Here is a 14,603-nt window from a genome sequence, read left to right on the forward strand (position 1 = left end):
ATATATTCTTTTCCAGCTTAACTGATCTCACATCTGCACATTATGCCCTGGTCAGCCTGTTGATGATGATGATGATGATGATGATGATGATGATGATGATGATGACGATGATGATGATGATGCCTTTTCATTGCATATCGATTAGCAATCAGCATCTTACTGGATTTCAGACAGAGTGACATAATTTATCTGCATAGATTAAGTTTTTTCACCCTCAGAGGTCACACAGGAGTTATCTGTATGCAATTAAATAACTACATTATAAAGAGGGTATTCTTTAACCAAAGCAGAAGAAAAGTCTTCTGTAAACTCTTTGACACCCTTGTAATAAAGGGTTCGATTTCAATGGGTTTGTTACCAGGTTAAATAACGGTAAATAAGTACATCATCTTCCCAGTTTGCCTGGCACATTAAATAATGTATAGTGACCCAACGGGGATGGAATGGTATGGATATGATCTATAGGGGACAATACGGTGTGGACATCAGAACGCCATGATAAGAGAGGCGGGTGGAGGTGGCTGCGGGTGTCATCGTGTTTGACATGAGCGCGTGGGGCGCTGACAAGTGCAGCCGCAGCAAATGGGGTGCGCGCAGGTCATCAGGAAGAGAGAGAGTGATTGAGAAGCGCGGAGACAAGAGGCACAGCAGATGCACAAGGTGCTCACACAGAGCCGCAGACCTGCATCCCTGCATGGCACTCTGCTGCTGCACGTGTGGACGTAAACTCGCCTGAATGGATTCTACCGTTTTATCGCGCTCTCACCGGAGCGGCTGTGTTTTACGCACACGTGCGGGTACTCACCAAAAGTGACGACTGGATGTACGGCTCAAACCCTGTGGATGTAGTTTCTGGAGGGAATGTGAGATGTAAAGTCCTGTTGCCTGGATGTACGACTCGAGGTGTTTGTTTGTTAAAGAGTGGATTATTGTGTGAGGAACGTGCGTTGCCCACATGGCTTCACCAAACTCATCGGGGTCTGGTGGAGCTGGGAAGCCCAATCCCGGCGTCATAGACCTGGGTACCATCATCGTGGACTCCGATATTATCTTTGGGTTCACAAGTCATCTGCTCAGGAGAAAGACAAAGGTAAGAAAGAACAAAGTGGCCGCGGGGATGGAAAATGGTGAAATCATGTTCGCGCGTAATCAGTGCGTAAAGACCCAGACTGGGACCGCGCTCCTGTCCCACGTTCAGGACCACGAACAGCATCCCACAGCAGCCACAATTACACATCCAAACAAAATACAGTACCGTTTATTTGTATACTTTCAATATTAAGCCTCCTGGAATATTTAGGAAAAAAGGTGAAAAACAATTTGAAAGTGGGAAACTGTTGAAAATGATGAAGAGACATACCCCCTGTATCCTACCAATATAACAATAACTCAAGGGAATATGAATAGGCTATATTATTTTATTTGAGTGCGTCTGCTGTGAATTTTGTGAATAAACCAACCCCTATCTGTTGAACATATAGGCTGAATATGTTGTCTTATCATTTCTGTCACATATTCATCTTGGGATCTCAATTATCTTGAAAAAGTAAATATGTATAAAAGAATAAAAAATAAATAAGCTTTTTTTATTTGAGAAGCCACACATGTGTTCCATTGGTTGTGTAAAAGAAAAGAAGCTTTGACTGAAATAGCACGGGTTGTTTCAGGGCAGAAAGAGAACCGTTTTGAGTATCGTTGCGTTTGTGGCTTACATCATCCATATGAAATATTTAAATTTGACCAAATTAATATTTAACTGCAGAGACTGGTCCCACACCCCTTTCCCCCTTTGCAACTGTTGCTGTTTGGCATTTCGGCCAGGTGATGGCACCAGAGTAGCGCCGGTCAACTGCACTGAGAGCCTGGAAACGCGCGGACCACTGACTGAGGTTGGAACGCGCTGCTTTAAACATGTGCAGCCCGGGGTAGAGCTCAACAGGAGGGAAGGCCAGCTTTTAATGCCTTTTTAAACAAAAAAGAACTGCAATTCAATTCGACTGTTATAGAATGAAGTGCATCTGGTTGTCTGGAACTCTTCCAAATCAAGTGGTTATGTGGAAGAGAGCTCTGAACACAACCCCTTCACCCCCCACACTTTACAATCAGAAATAAGTAGCCTGCCCTCCTCACACACCCAGGCTGCTGACTTCCCCCCCTGTCCCAGCTCCAGCCCCCTGTCCCAACTCCAGCCCCTGTCCCAGCTCCAGCCCCTGTCCCAGCTCCAGCCCCTGTCCCAGCTCCAGCCCCTGTCCCAGCTCCAGCCCCTGTCCCAACTCCAGCCCCTGTCCCAGCTCCAGCCCCTGTCCCAGCTCCAGCCCCTGTCCCAGCTCCAGCCCCTGTCCCAGCTCCGGCTCCAGCCCTCCCTCTCCTGCAGACACCGCCTCCTGCTGTAGCCCTGGACCAAACTCCCGCTGCGGCTCGTAAACTTTAGGGCTCTCCCGTCCAGTCCCCCCTGTCCCAGTCAGGAGCCAGGAGCCCGCACCGACAGATGACTTTTACCTCGCGGTCAGTAGCAGACTCTCGCCTGATGGCTGCGTGTCGCGGGTTTCTGCGGCTTTACCGAACTTTCTAAATTGGCACGAAAGAGGAGCGTCTTTATCTGAGCTTGAATTTGGGAGAATGGACAGAAAAAGGGGCTGTTCGGATGCTGATGGACGGGGACACACTGACCGCGGGTTCACTGTAAGTTGCTCACTAAACTAAAGACTTAAATGAACCATATTCAACCGCTCATGTTTGAGGATTGTATCTGTTCTACTGCGTGTTGCATCCTCGTGTTGTGAACGGGACAGGTGCTCTAACCTGGAAAAACTCAAGTTGAATTTGAACTTTCGCAAGTTTCTATTTCAAAAGTTCTGAAAAAATCGAAACAATTCGTGTTGTGTTTCAGGTGGAGGGATGTCCCGGTGGTGTGCCCCTGGCGAGTGGAGAGTTAACCCCGAGGAAAAGGCTTCCTTCTGCGGAGGACGCGCGCTGCTGCAGCCGGCCGACCCCCGAGGGCGCAGGCTCCATCTCCATCTCAGAGGAGGCTGAGGAGAAGACTGCTCTGTGTCAACTGTGTCAGAGGAAGGTCTCCGAGCTCAAGGAGCAGGTGCTGGCCCTGGCAGATCAAAACTCACTCAAGGTTAGTGTTTGGAAGCATCAGACCTCATGACATCAAATAAAATCCCTGTGTTTTATCAGTGTGCTAAAACGTTGGCACGGACTGTCCCCTGCTTGTATTGTGGTCATACAGTATTAACATCACTATACAATGTCCCACTGAAGCATTCTTATTGTATCCAATTGTGAAGTTGTTTATTGCCCCACTTCAAATGCTGGCCTTGCATGTGAAAATGGCAGCTTTTTGGAGACTTTGAAAGTGGCCCATTGTTTGTCCACACAATGCTTATCTCTTTATTTGGGTGTGGAGGGGGCCGAAGGAGCTGCTGGGGCTGCGGGAATTTAAAAGTGAGCCTCCTGTTGGGGAGTACGGAGGAAGTGTGTGTCCCTGCCGACTTTCGCTGTGCATTGAGAGTTGTTCCTGTGTATCTGCTCCCATTATTCCCACCACGGTTAAATATAGGCCTCGAGAGCAGTGCTGTTTTCACCTACGCATGGGTTCTTTTTCGTCATGTCTTCTGCACCTATTATACAGCACCCCTTCCTTACAAGCCACAATAGCACTTGATCCCATGTAGAACCGGTCTAGAGGGGGCACCTGGTCTCCCTGCTTGTGTGGTCCCATCTTTGAGCCTGTATCAGATCCAAACAGAAGTATCAGGTAAGTCCTCCCATATAACACATTACACCGCTATTATGCACCATGGGAACTGACCTCCCCTTTTTACTGTGGGACCCTGCAGCACTGCTTTGTGGTCTTCCCCAGGTGCTCCGGGTCGGTACATGCTCCTATTTTGCACTTGCTGATGGCTTAATTGGGGTGAAAGTCACATTGATGTTAGTGCACAATGGTTAAGCTGTAGAATAGTACACCCATTGTCCCCAAACTACACTTGGGGCAAGCTCACCTGTTGCCCCATCCGTGTGCGCCTCCATGGCTGATCGCTTCCAAATTGTTTCCCCCCCAAAAGGTCAATGAGATAGCTGAGGTAACTACTTCTAGGTGTGTCTGCGTCTGATCACTGTTGTGTCTGAGGTCTCCATGGGAAAAAGACACGGAGACTGTTTACTGAGGTCGCACTTCCCCTCCCTGTGCTGGGGCCTTTTTGTAGACAGGAAGTAAGCCCGGTCCCCAGGCAGACGTCACCCCCCCTTGCAAGAGCCGCAGACTGCATTGTTTGAATACAGTAGTGGATTAAAATACAAGGGAAACGTGTATGCGGCTGTTTGTTTTCATGAGTGGTGGAGGGAAAATTCACACTAGACGTGAGTTTTGGGTATTTCTTTTGGTTGTTAACAGCATGTAAGAAGTAACGTAGTAGGAAAATCCAATGTAACAGACTTAGAAATGAGGCAAACATGCACTTTTTCCCTCTTTCTGAGCACAGATTGCCTTTGTTCTTCCGTATGTACATTTTTTGTACAAACACACACTTTATTAATGAGACTCATGACCTGTTTCTCTGCCTGGTGCTTGTCTCTATGGCGATAGAGTAGTTTATTGCCATAGTGTGGAATAGGATGGCACAGTTTGATTACAAAAGTGCAGATATCGCAACAAACCAGATATATCGCAATAACATATGACAGATATTTACTGTTTTTAAAATGAACACATTGAAAAAGGATCATTTATTAATGATTTTTCTTTTTCAGTATTAATTAGCTTAGATTTTGAACATGTCAAAAGTATATTCAAATATTGCAGTAATATTGATTGCAGTACTTATTGGCCTTATTACATATCACAATCATATACAATATTTTGTAACTGTGGAACATTTCAATCTGACAAACGCCTAATGACTGTCCATCTAATGTTATTTTCCAGTTATCTGCACATATCTGGCAACATCGGCACTGCGTTTTATGGTTTTGTTAGCGAACGCTGTACATCCTGTTGGTTTTTGCCTTATACAATTTAAAATTCCCAAACTGCTTCAATGCCCATTCCCCACACCATTACAATCAAGATCCAGGACCATCTTTATTAGATTCCTGACACAGAAACACGACGCTAAAGCCCAAATTAACTTTACTGAGATGCTGTCCTTGAGATGCCAACCTCAACTTTGCTACATTGGCACATATTACATTCTTCAGACAGCACACGATTAGAATAACCCTGGGAATTAACGTCCTTTGCTGAAAGGACATTGGGAAAATAACAACAGTCATCTCTCGGACTTGATAGCACTCACCGAGCCCATTTACATTATTAAAAGTTATACAGTGGCATCGAGATCGATTGAGAGAAGCAGAGAGATATTGCGGCTGGACATAGAGGCTCAATCATAAAAGGCATTCGACGTCAAAGGCTGTTATTCAACGTTATATTAATGATATCTTCTGCCTGTACTGTTCCCGACCTGAAAGTACTTCATATTGGCGTTTGCTGATGAGATAAGACGAGAGGGAAGTTTCCAATTGCAGGCGCCAGCAACCGTCTCATGAAAAAGTTAACTGAGTGTCAACACGGATAATAGGCAATTTGGTTAGGCCTGACTCCGAGGCCTGGGGTTATTGGGAACTGCAATGACTCTTAATTCCTCGCCCCGGGGCCAGGCTTGAGTGGGTCTGAGCTCGCGGTCACAGTTTGAACAAACGCTGTCACCGGATAGCCATCTCCAAAGGCAGACTTCTGTCAAAAAGACAAGATGGTAGTCATGGAAAATACTCGTTGGTGCTGTGGTTCAGTGAAGTTCATGGTTATTATAGCTACACTGGATTCATTCATTTTGCATGGAGCCTTTTACGCTTAGGGCACGGTATATTCTTTGAACAACTTTACTCTTCAAGTTCAAGGATTAGGTCATTTTTAAGATATTTAAGGGGATACAGTACATTTATTGATGGTATATACAAACCTAGTTCTGCTTTTTATGTCAGCTGTACTTTATTTATGTATTATTTATGTTTTTCTCCACTTCTGTTACAATGTTATGCTTGTAACAGAAGTGTAATGGATTCTTTTTATTTGCTTGGAAAACTGTTTTTTTCATAATGTTTTGCGATTTTCAATTCCAAATACTCTTATGTGTGAATATTCTCTATCAACAACGCTTCAGTTAACATGTATTATAAGCTTAAATTGGTGAAATCCTTAGGTACAATTGAAAAAAATCGTTCACTTGTTGACTACTAAAATGATCAGTTCTAGTTACAGCTCTATACAACTTGAATCTTACTCATATTACAGTCATTTGAATTCCTATGTGGCATTAATTCTCACTACCAGAATTATCCACGACTTCTGCTGTAACTGTTTCTAAATGTATGCAGCATTTGGTGAAGGAATTTGGTTAATGAGTGCACACAGCATCGGCCGGGTGAGTACACCGGGGTCCGGAATGGTCCGCTCTAGAGTGAACAGTCGCTCATAAATATGCATCCACTGATTAACCCAGAATTTGCCATGGGGTTCTGAGCTCTGCAAGGCTCAGATCACTGCCAGTTGAGGTCACTTACGCTTTCCCCTTTGACCTTTGCGGATACAGGCAGCACATTTCAGTAGCAAGTCAGTAAAAGATTCAAATTGAACGTACAAAGTCAAATTGGAAGCCTCACTCTGTGCTCTGCTGATGTATATGCACACTGCGTCCGAGGCGATTGTAAACTGACTCTCTGACTGCAAATGGATTTCCAGGAATTATTTTGCAGCACCAGTGTCTATTCTTTTTCCCTTTTTTCATTTTGAATTAATAAATGATGCAGAGCGGCAATTCCACTCATTTAGATTCATGTTTGATTGCTTTATACTTTGTACTCCGCTTGACCCCTGATCCGAGGAAAAATACGCAGTTGTTTCTCACTTCCAACTAAAGATTACAAATTGGGTTACATTTCCCCAAAGCAAGGAAATGAATCACTTTTACATTACACTGCATACAAAACCGCTTCTGAGTTACTGTTTCTCACAACTCCTACGTGCTATAGAATTAACATTTACATCTGGGCAATTATTGTCTTTTCGAACGCGTAATGTTGACTTAATAGTGTCTCGCTGACTGTTTGTGGTCTGGTGCGACTTGTACAGGAGAAGCTACAGCCCAGGGACTAGTGCAAAAATGTTTACCAGACTTGACTGACTTCTGTTTCCCATGCAGAGGGGCAGGGGTGTTACCTTTCCTTTGTGGGATGCCCTTTGACCTTTCTGTCAGCTCTTTATTGCGGGTTAGGGTTTCAGAAGGCTGGCCTGGGCTCTAACAGGTGTACTCTGCAGGAGACAGGATGATGGAGTTAGCGTTTTGTGGCGGTATATGCAAGTTTGAGTTATTGTTCTATTTAAACGCCGTAATTGTCATGCAGCACCATTATGTTCTCTCTTTTGACTGGACTATTTCTTCACTATCAAAATGAAAATCAAGTTAAAGAAGATTAAAGGTTAAGGTTTTGTGTGCCTTAATTTTCTTTTCTTTGGATGCCCCCTTTCTTTTATTTTAATTGTGTTCTCTTTGGCCATGTCTTGTATTTTGTTGTTGTTTTACGTTTTAAATTTTGAAAAATGACGTGCATCACTTTTGTGGAGCATATTTTTGTGTAAATAACTCACTCGCTAAGCATAAGCTCAGGATCAGATGAACCAGATCTGAAGACACAGACACAGGGAAATCAGCTCACTCAGAGTAATAACGAACAAAGGGGACAGCTCAGACGTGTTCTCTGTTTGTTAAGCTTCAAAATTATATGTGTTTCATTACAATCCAACTCATATTCACTGAGAAATTAGTCTAATTAGGTATGCTGCGCCGCGAGTCACTTGGTTCAAAGACAACCGGTGTATAGTGCGCTACCATGTATTAAATGTGTAAATATCTTGTCAATAAGCTGCACCTGCAGCTTATTGACAGGTGCGGCCCGTATATGTACAATTTCTATTTGCTTTGTAAATTTGGCTGGAGCAGCTTTTATTCAGGAGCGCTCTATAGCCCGAAAATTACGGTAGTTAAGGCTTCTACAAACACAAGAAAGAGGTGACCTCACAAACATTAATGTTCCTGGGTGTGTTTGGAATCTGCAAACTATTAAAACATAAATCTCCCCTGTCAAATTCTAATTGCTATGCTGGTCAGAAAACATGGAATTCATGTTTTCTCCTAAATCGTTCAGCCCAAAACTGCTCTTCAAAATAGTTAAGACAAATTTTAGCTATTTTATTTATTCATCTCCTTCAGCCCTAAGGAGAGAGGAGACGAGTGGACAGACAAGGCCAAGCAGAGCATGCGGCGCTCCTCTCTCCCTGCATGCTGTGTGACTGCTGCTTTATGTTATGTGGATGTATTAAAGCACAGAGCAATAATCTGGTGTCAAGTGGAGCAGGGAGCGCAGACATCAATCATGAGTGTGAGTGTCACTGCTGCTGCTGTGGCCCGGCTCCAGCAGTGTCCACGGCGTCCCATCTCTCTCACCTGTCCAGACACAGCGACACTGGACAAGGTGAAGATTGGGACTTTATATCAGTTCTTAGACTTATTGCCTTATTCCGCCACGCCCACTTTCCCCCCTTTTTTCCATGGATCAGCACTTCCATTGTAATCGCACTTCCGGTCCAGCGGAAACTCTGTTAGTATAAATGGAGAACAAGTGGAAAAGTTTTGTCATTAAAATATGCTATAAAGTAGATTAATTTATGTAAAATATCCAATGTAACCAACAAGTCAACAATGCACTGATTCCTTGGACCCAAAGTCACTGGGATAGGTCCAGTCTCCCGCGACTCCTCACGGGAACCAGCGGTAAAAAAATGAATGAATGACATAGTGTTTTAAGGTTTATTGTTATGAGTGGATTGAACCTCAGTAGATAATGTTATATGAATATAAAAGTTACATCTACTCTTTCTTTTTTCTAGACTTTCATTTAGTGTAATTATTGGTTGTCCGGGTCAGATATTTAATGTTGAGATTAAGGACAAAAAATAATCATAAGATCTGATTTTGGTGGTTTTACATTGAACGGCAAAGTTAATTTGCTTGAACAATTTTCCATTGAAAGATATGGCATCGTTTAGTTTATGTTATAACTATTTGTCTTCCAGAATGCTGCAGTGTTTTGCATACATTTTGCGCAGAAGTCGGCACTTTAAATGGCAATAAAATGCAAGTAAAAGTCACTGAAGCATGTTTTGTGTTGAAAGCAACAGGTAACATAAAAAACAAGCTGATGGAAACACATAAAGCATTCATGGGGCTGATAAACATCTTTACCTTAGGCTAAGACTAAACACGCACAGAGAATGTTTGTCTCTATGTTTCTGAGTCGACACTAAGAAAGAATGTGGATACATTTTGTGTAGGTTCTAGTGTTGTCATGATACATTTAGAACTCGATATCAATGCTAAGGAAAAAGCCTGATGCTCTAAACACGATAATAAACAGATAAGTAAAGTCATTTTTTAATATTACCATGTAGTCTGATACTAGTTTATTAAGAAATATTCAATCAACTTTTGTTTTGTGAAGTTGATTTGTGGTGTCTGTATGGAATAATATCCAGGAAGTACATAAACAGTTAAAAAGTACTGAGCAGAATTTTTTTTGTAGATAAATGCTCTTTTTTCATGCTTTTATCTAAGAACCAACTTTAAACAAATGATGATAATGATGTGCATGCATACAGTTTATAGATGTTCTGTATTGTGAGAAGTCTTAATGAATAATAATAGATTATATTTGATTTGTTACTCGCGCTCGCTTGTAACATAAAAGCAGAGATTTGTATATATTATTTATACATATAGTTGCCTTTTTATGTATTACTGTCCAAATAAAGATTCATCCAGCCATTATTTTTTCAGTATCGTTGCCTGCTCAAATGAATATTTACTGAACTTAATTGAATACTAAACGAGTAAAATCTTTTCTGTAGTAACAAAACGTATAATCATTTGGATAGTGCTGTGTGGACTAACTCTCTTCACAAGTTCAAAGAGTCACATTTAACTTGCCTTTTGTTGAATTTAATTTTACAGACCACTCGCACTACAGGAACACTTATGTCTCCAGTCCGGGCGCAGCAGCGGCTTAATACCCTTGAAAGAAGCAAATTCATCTTCTATTTGATTCACTCTGTAGCCTTTATCTCCACCTGGAAGCCGCACAGTCGTCTACAACCGTTCTGTGGTCACTGGCACAACACAAGCTGTACTTAAGCTGTTACAAGCATTCTTCGTCAAATTGGCCCTAAACTTTTATACTCTGTTTATCTTTGAAACTTTGGCCCGAACTTCACTGCAGTCGTTTGCTTTTCGGCCCTTTAATTTGCCGTGCGAATCGACTGCAAGCGTTGCCGTCCCGCTCGTACACACACTGCTTATTGGACTGGCTCGTGCAAATTGCTATGTGCAGGAAATGGGTTATGTCTGGGCAGAGATGCATTGGCTGATGGCTCTGGATTGCGAGGCTGCTTCTCGTGATGGGCTTTCATCACTTGGGGAGTAGAAGAATGTGCTGGAGAAGGTTTAAGGAATTTCCCCTGTATGAAATAAAAAGCAGCTCTTTCAGTCCTTTATTCCCATGCGATTCTGAGCTAAGATGAAAGAGAAAGTTGAGCGCAGATGCCCACGCTCCCAGACGCAGGTTAAGTCAAGCGTTTCAGACGTATAGACGCACCGGGCCATGCGTTTTCCATTGGCCATCTGGCTCTGGCGCTGGCTCTAGCGATGGGCAGCCAGATGTTACTGTCAAGGTGAGCGGAGCTGTTCGGAGCAACTGCGCTCCAACTTTGCAGGTGTTAGTTGCTGAAGAATATGTACACATGCTGGAGTGGTTATATTATTTGGTGTACCACATGCAAGAACAAAAATATGTTTTCAGTTTTATTCAATTTCTCTGACATACTTCCTCCGAATATTGATGCTGGAGAAAATGGAGGTGAATAGCAAATGCATCAATACTGCTTTTGTAATACGTAATGTTTGTGTTCTTGAACCTGTACGAAAGGGAGACGACAGTGGTCACGACGGTCCAGGGGACGATTCGTGTTTTCTATATTTTAAGCTTCAAAATGCTGTGTGTTTTATTACAATCAGACTCACATTCACAGAGAAATGAGTCCAAGGAGGAAGTGAAAGTAGAAACGGCGAAACGCAAAGACGAGTCAAATGACAAGCCTACGTCACTGCCATGGAACTTATTACTGTGTAAATATCTCATGTTACAACGTGACACTCAGTCGCTAAGCACGAGCTCAGGAGCAGATGAACCAGATGTGAAGACACAGACACAGGTAAATCAGCTCACACAGAGTTATCAAGGACAGAGGGGACAGTAGGGACAGCTCAGATGTGTTCTCTGTTGTGTGTTTTATTACAATCCAACTCATATTCACTGAGAAATGAGTCTACCCACGGCGCACCCACGTTCCGCTGCGCCGTGAGACCCGCGGTTCAAAAGAAAACCGGCTCTATATTTATGTGTAAATATCTTATGTTACAATGTGGACACCTGTGGCTTATTGACAGGTGCGGCTCGTATATATGTACAATTTCAATGTTCTTAAATTATTAAATTTCATGTTCATCTTTTATTCTGGAGCGCTGTATAGCCCGAAAAGTACAGTATTTAGTTAATAAATTCCAATAGGTATGTTATTATAACGGACCAACCTTATACATGGTGCAATATTGAGAAAAAAAAGCAAAAAAAGGAACCGTGTCGAATGCTTTACAAGTGGTATTTCCCTCAGCTCCATGTTTAATGTAGTGATACGTTTTTGCTGAAGACTGACTCCCAGTTTTGGAGTAGCATAGACTGTTCTTTGTAAACCCTTGTCTAGGGTAGAACGTCGCCTACACAAGTCCCGCAATTAAAAAAACACCTCTCTGAAATCGACACAGCGTTTGTTTACAACACGCCCGCTCCGGTTTCATAATTGAATGTTTGAACAGAAAGCTCGCCAGGATAATAGATCACATGTGCCTATTCAAACGAGAGACCTGAGCATTAATCACCGCTTTGACACAATGTTTTGAGAAAGTTTGAAATGAAGACGCAGATACAGCAGAGGCCTGGACGTATTCTATTCAACCAATTCTCATTGTTCGCGTCTACATAATGCCACTTGTCTGAGCGTCGGTGTTTGGCGAAGGATCACGCGGCAACAGCGGCCCAGACTGAGCGGATGCTAGGCTGCAACAAAGCCGCAAATGTCAGTGCACAAAGTAAACAGCAAAGTGTAGCCAATGGGTAATGACTCCGTTTGATTTGTTAATTTCAGTCTCTTCTGTTCTATATTTGCTCTCTCGCTCTCTAAGCCTCCTGCAGCTTGCCTCCATATGTCAGGGTGAAGTGAGACACGCACAACCCGGGACAGGCTGTAGTCCATTATGGAAGCTGATTCAGAGTATTGGAAAAACATAGTCGGCGAGATAAATTTTCAAGACGGCGAAGGAGCTGGTAGGTGATCTCCCCTTGGCTCCATAAAACGTAGCCAATTGACAGCGGGCCTTGTGGTAGCAGACAAATCGCCGGGGCTTATAGAAATGTGCTGAAAGGGAATGCCAGCGCTGTGTATCCTGGCCAAGATGGATATGCAGAGGGTAAACGGGAGGAGGGGCGGGGCGAGGCGGGCGTGGTTCCCCCGAGCGGGCTGATCGGAGAGCGCTTTCTCGAGTCGGGGGAGTTTGTCCAGTTGTTTGCTTTTGTCGTTGGCAGATGTACAACACCTTTTCACATGTCAGTTCGGTCCTTCTTGCTCGGCCTCAAGTCGACGTTTATGAATCGGCTGCAGGTCCGTGCTTGGAGTGAGCAGAAGTCGCCCTCTGGGAACGTGATGTATTTTTAGAGAAGCACGTTGAACCGTAAGAGGAAATCAACAGGTTTTTGGCGTCTATTCCGAAAGTTAACGCCGACCGAGCAGTTGTCAGCGTCGGTGGTGTCTGTACGGTGTCTTTTTTACGTTAGATACTTTTCTTTACAACGTTCACAGAGCAGGTATTTGTACTTTCTGTTCCTCTAAATGTTTTAACAGGACTGAAAAAAGTAATGCAGTGAAAAAGGGAAAAAAGTTTGTTGACCTGCAGAAATGGCTGAGGAGTTTGTATTTTTAGTAAGTTTATGGCGATATCTTTACTACATTTTAAGAGTTCCTCAGGTTTGAGTAAACTAAATTTAACTTATAAATAATTAAGACAATCGCTGCTAATGACAATAATATGGACTTTATCAAGATCACATAATAATACTCAAAATATGTGAATTACTTTTACTTTTTTACTCTTCAGGTACATTTTTAATACTTTTTTATGGTTTGCTTTGACTTTATTTGAGGCTCTGATTGTGGTGTGTGATTGGAGGCCGTTTGCACATTTGTTTCTGTCATTGTATCCCAGGGCAGTTGAGCAGTAAATCAATAGCAACACACAACAGCGTGCAAAGTGAATAAATCATGTGGAAAATTGTGAAAGGTATGGAAAAAGCACAATGTAAGATGAATACATTATTATTTTAAACTGAAAATGATGCTAAATATATTGGCTGATGTCTTTATAGTGTAACTTCCTGGAGCTGGCACCTGTAAGAGTCCATAAAACCAGACCTTAGAACATTCTCCATGGAGTAAATACATGTTTTAAACCATTGTGTGGAATAGCCTATTATAGATATTTAAAATGCTATGTGATCAGAATGTTCAGAATTCTGGAATGGAGTAAGTAAAGTAGATCAGAAGACATTTTCAGAAATTAACTAACACCAGATTTAAATCCATATGTTGTTTCAGTCTAAAATAATTTCCAGGATAGAAATAGCAGTTAGTTTGCCATTTTTTGGATGAAAAATACAATTATGTCTTGAAATTGTATTTGAGCTTCACAAAAACAACACACAATTTGTGTTAAAGAATGTAATATATTGGTATAAAAATTAATGTACTGTGTGGTCAATAGCTCTGTCAGTATCTGTCATAATTAGGGCTGCATAATTAATCAAAAGAAATTGTGAAATTGTCCATTATTTGGGAGGATTTGATTAATTGAGGGCTCCACTGCCGATCCTCTGTCATTAAAAACATGGTTTTGAGCAGAGGTAAAAAAACAATAATATTTAGTTAAATGGCACATATTACATTTCTGTGTTGTTTATGTTCATGAAATCATTACTAAACATTTTTTTTGAAATACCAAATAAAATTTGATCAAAAATCAAGATCAATCAATATGAGAAAAATTATATATTTTTCCATATGGCCCAGCCCTAGTCCCTTATTAAATAATCAAATACTGTAAGATACATAAAACTCTTTAAACCAGACTCTCTCTCCTTGAATGGCTTTAATTTGCCATCAAATGTTTCATTTTTTGTTATATTCTGTGGTTAATCCCATTTTCGCCTTTGAAATCACATCATGTTCCACTTCACTTTTGCCTCCAGTTTCTTCCATTTATAAACTTAGAATGTTTTCTTTTCACATTCTAAAGAGTCAACTGCATTTCCATGGAGACAAGCAGGAGGAGGTTTGTGAAGAGACCCATTTACAGTAAGGACACATGTTTTTCTGTGTT

The 14,603-nt window shown here is 42.1% G+C and overlaps 1 protein-coding gene across 4 annotated transcripts in view; it reads left to right on the forward strand.

The window, feature by feature from the left end:
• Window positions 1-675: 675 nt before the first annotated feature.
• The window catches only part of kif26ab (kinesin family member 26Ab), a 94,099-nt gene continuing 80,171 nt past the window's right edge, over window positions 676-14,603 (forward strand). The window contains exons 1-2 of one of the 4 annotated variants that reach the window (XM_072458371.1): window positions 676-1,090; window positions 2,891-3,124. In XM_072458371.1, coding sequence (XP_072314472.1) covers window positions 956-1,090; window positions 2,891-3,124 — 369 coding nt within the window. In that variant the 5' untranslated portion in view covers window positions 676-955. Of the gene's footprint in view, window positions 1,091-2,590; window positions 2,683-2,890; window positions 3,125-14,603 lie in introns of those variants that run through there. The other 3 variants (XM_072458369.1, XM_072458372.1, XM_072458373.1) reach the window with 3 other exon arrangements.

The sequence above is a fragment of the Eucyclogobius newberryi genome, unplaced genomic scaffold, assembly GCF_026437365.1.
Source record: "Eucyclogobius newberryi isolate DKJ021-1_F unplaced genomic scaffold, fEucNew1.0.hap1 SCAF_21, whole genome shotgun sequence".
Taxonomy (NCBI): Eukaryota; Metazoa; Chordata; class Actinopteri; order Gobiiformes; family Gobiidae; genus Eucyclogobius; species Eucyclogobius newberryi.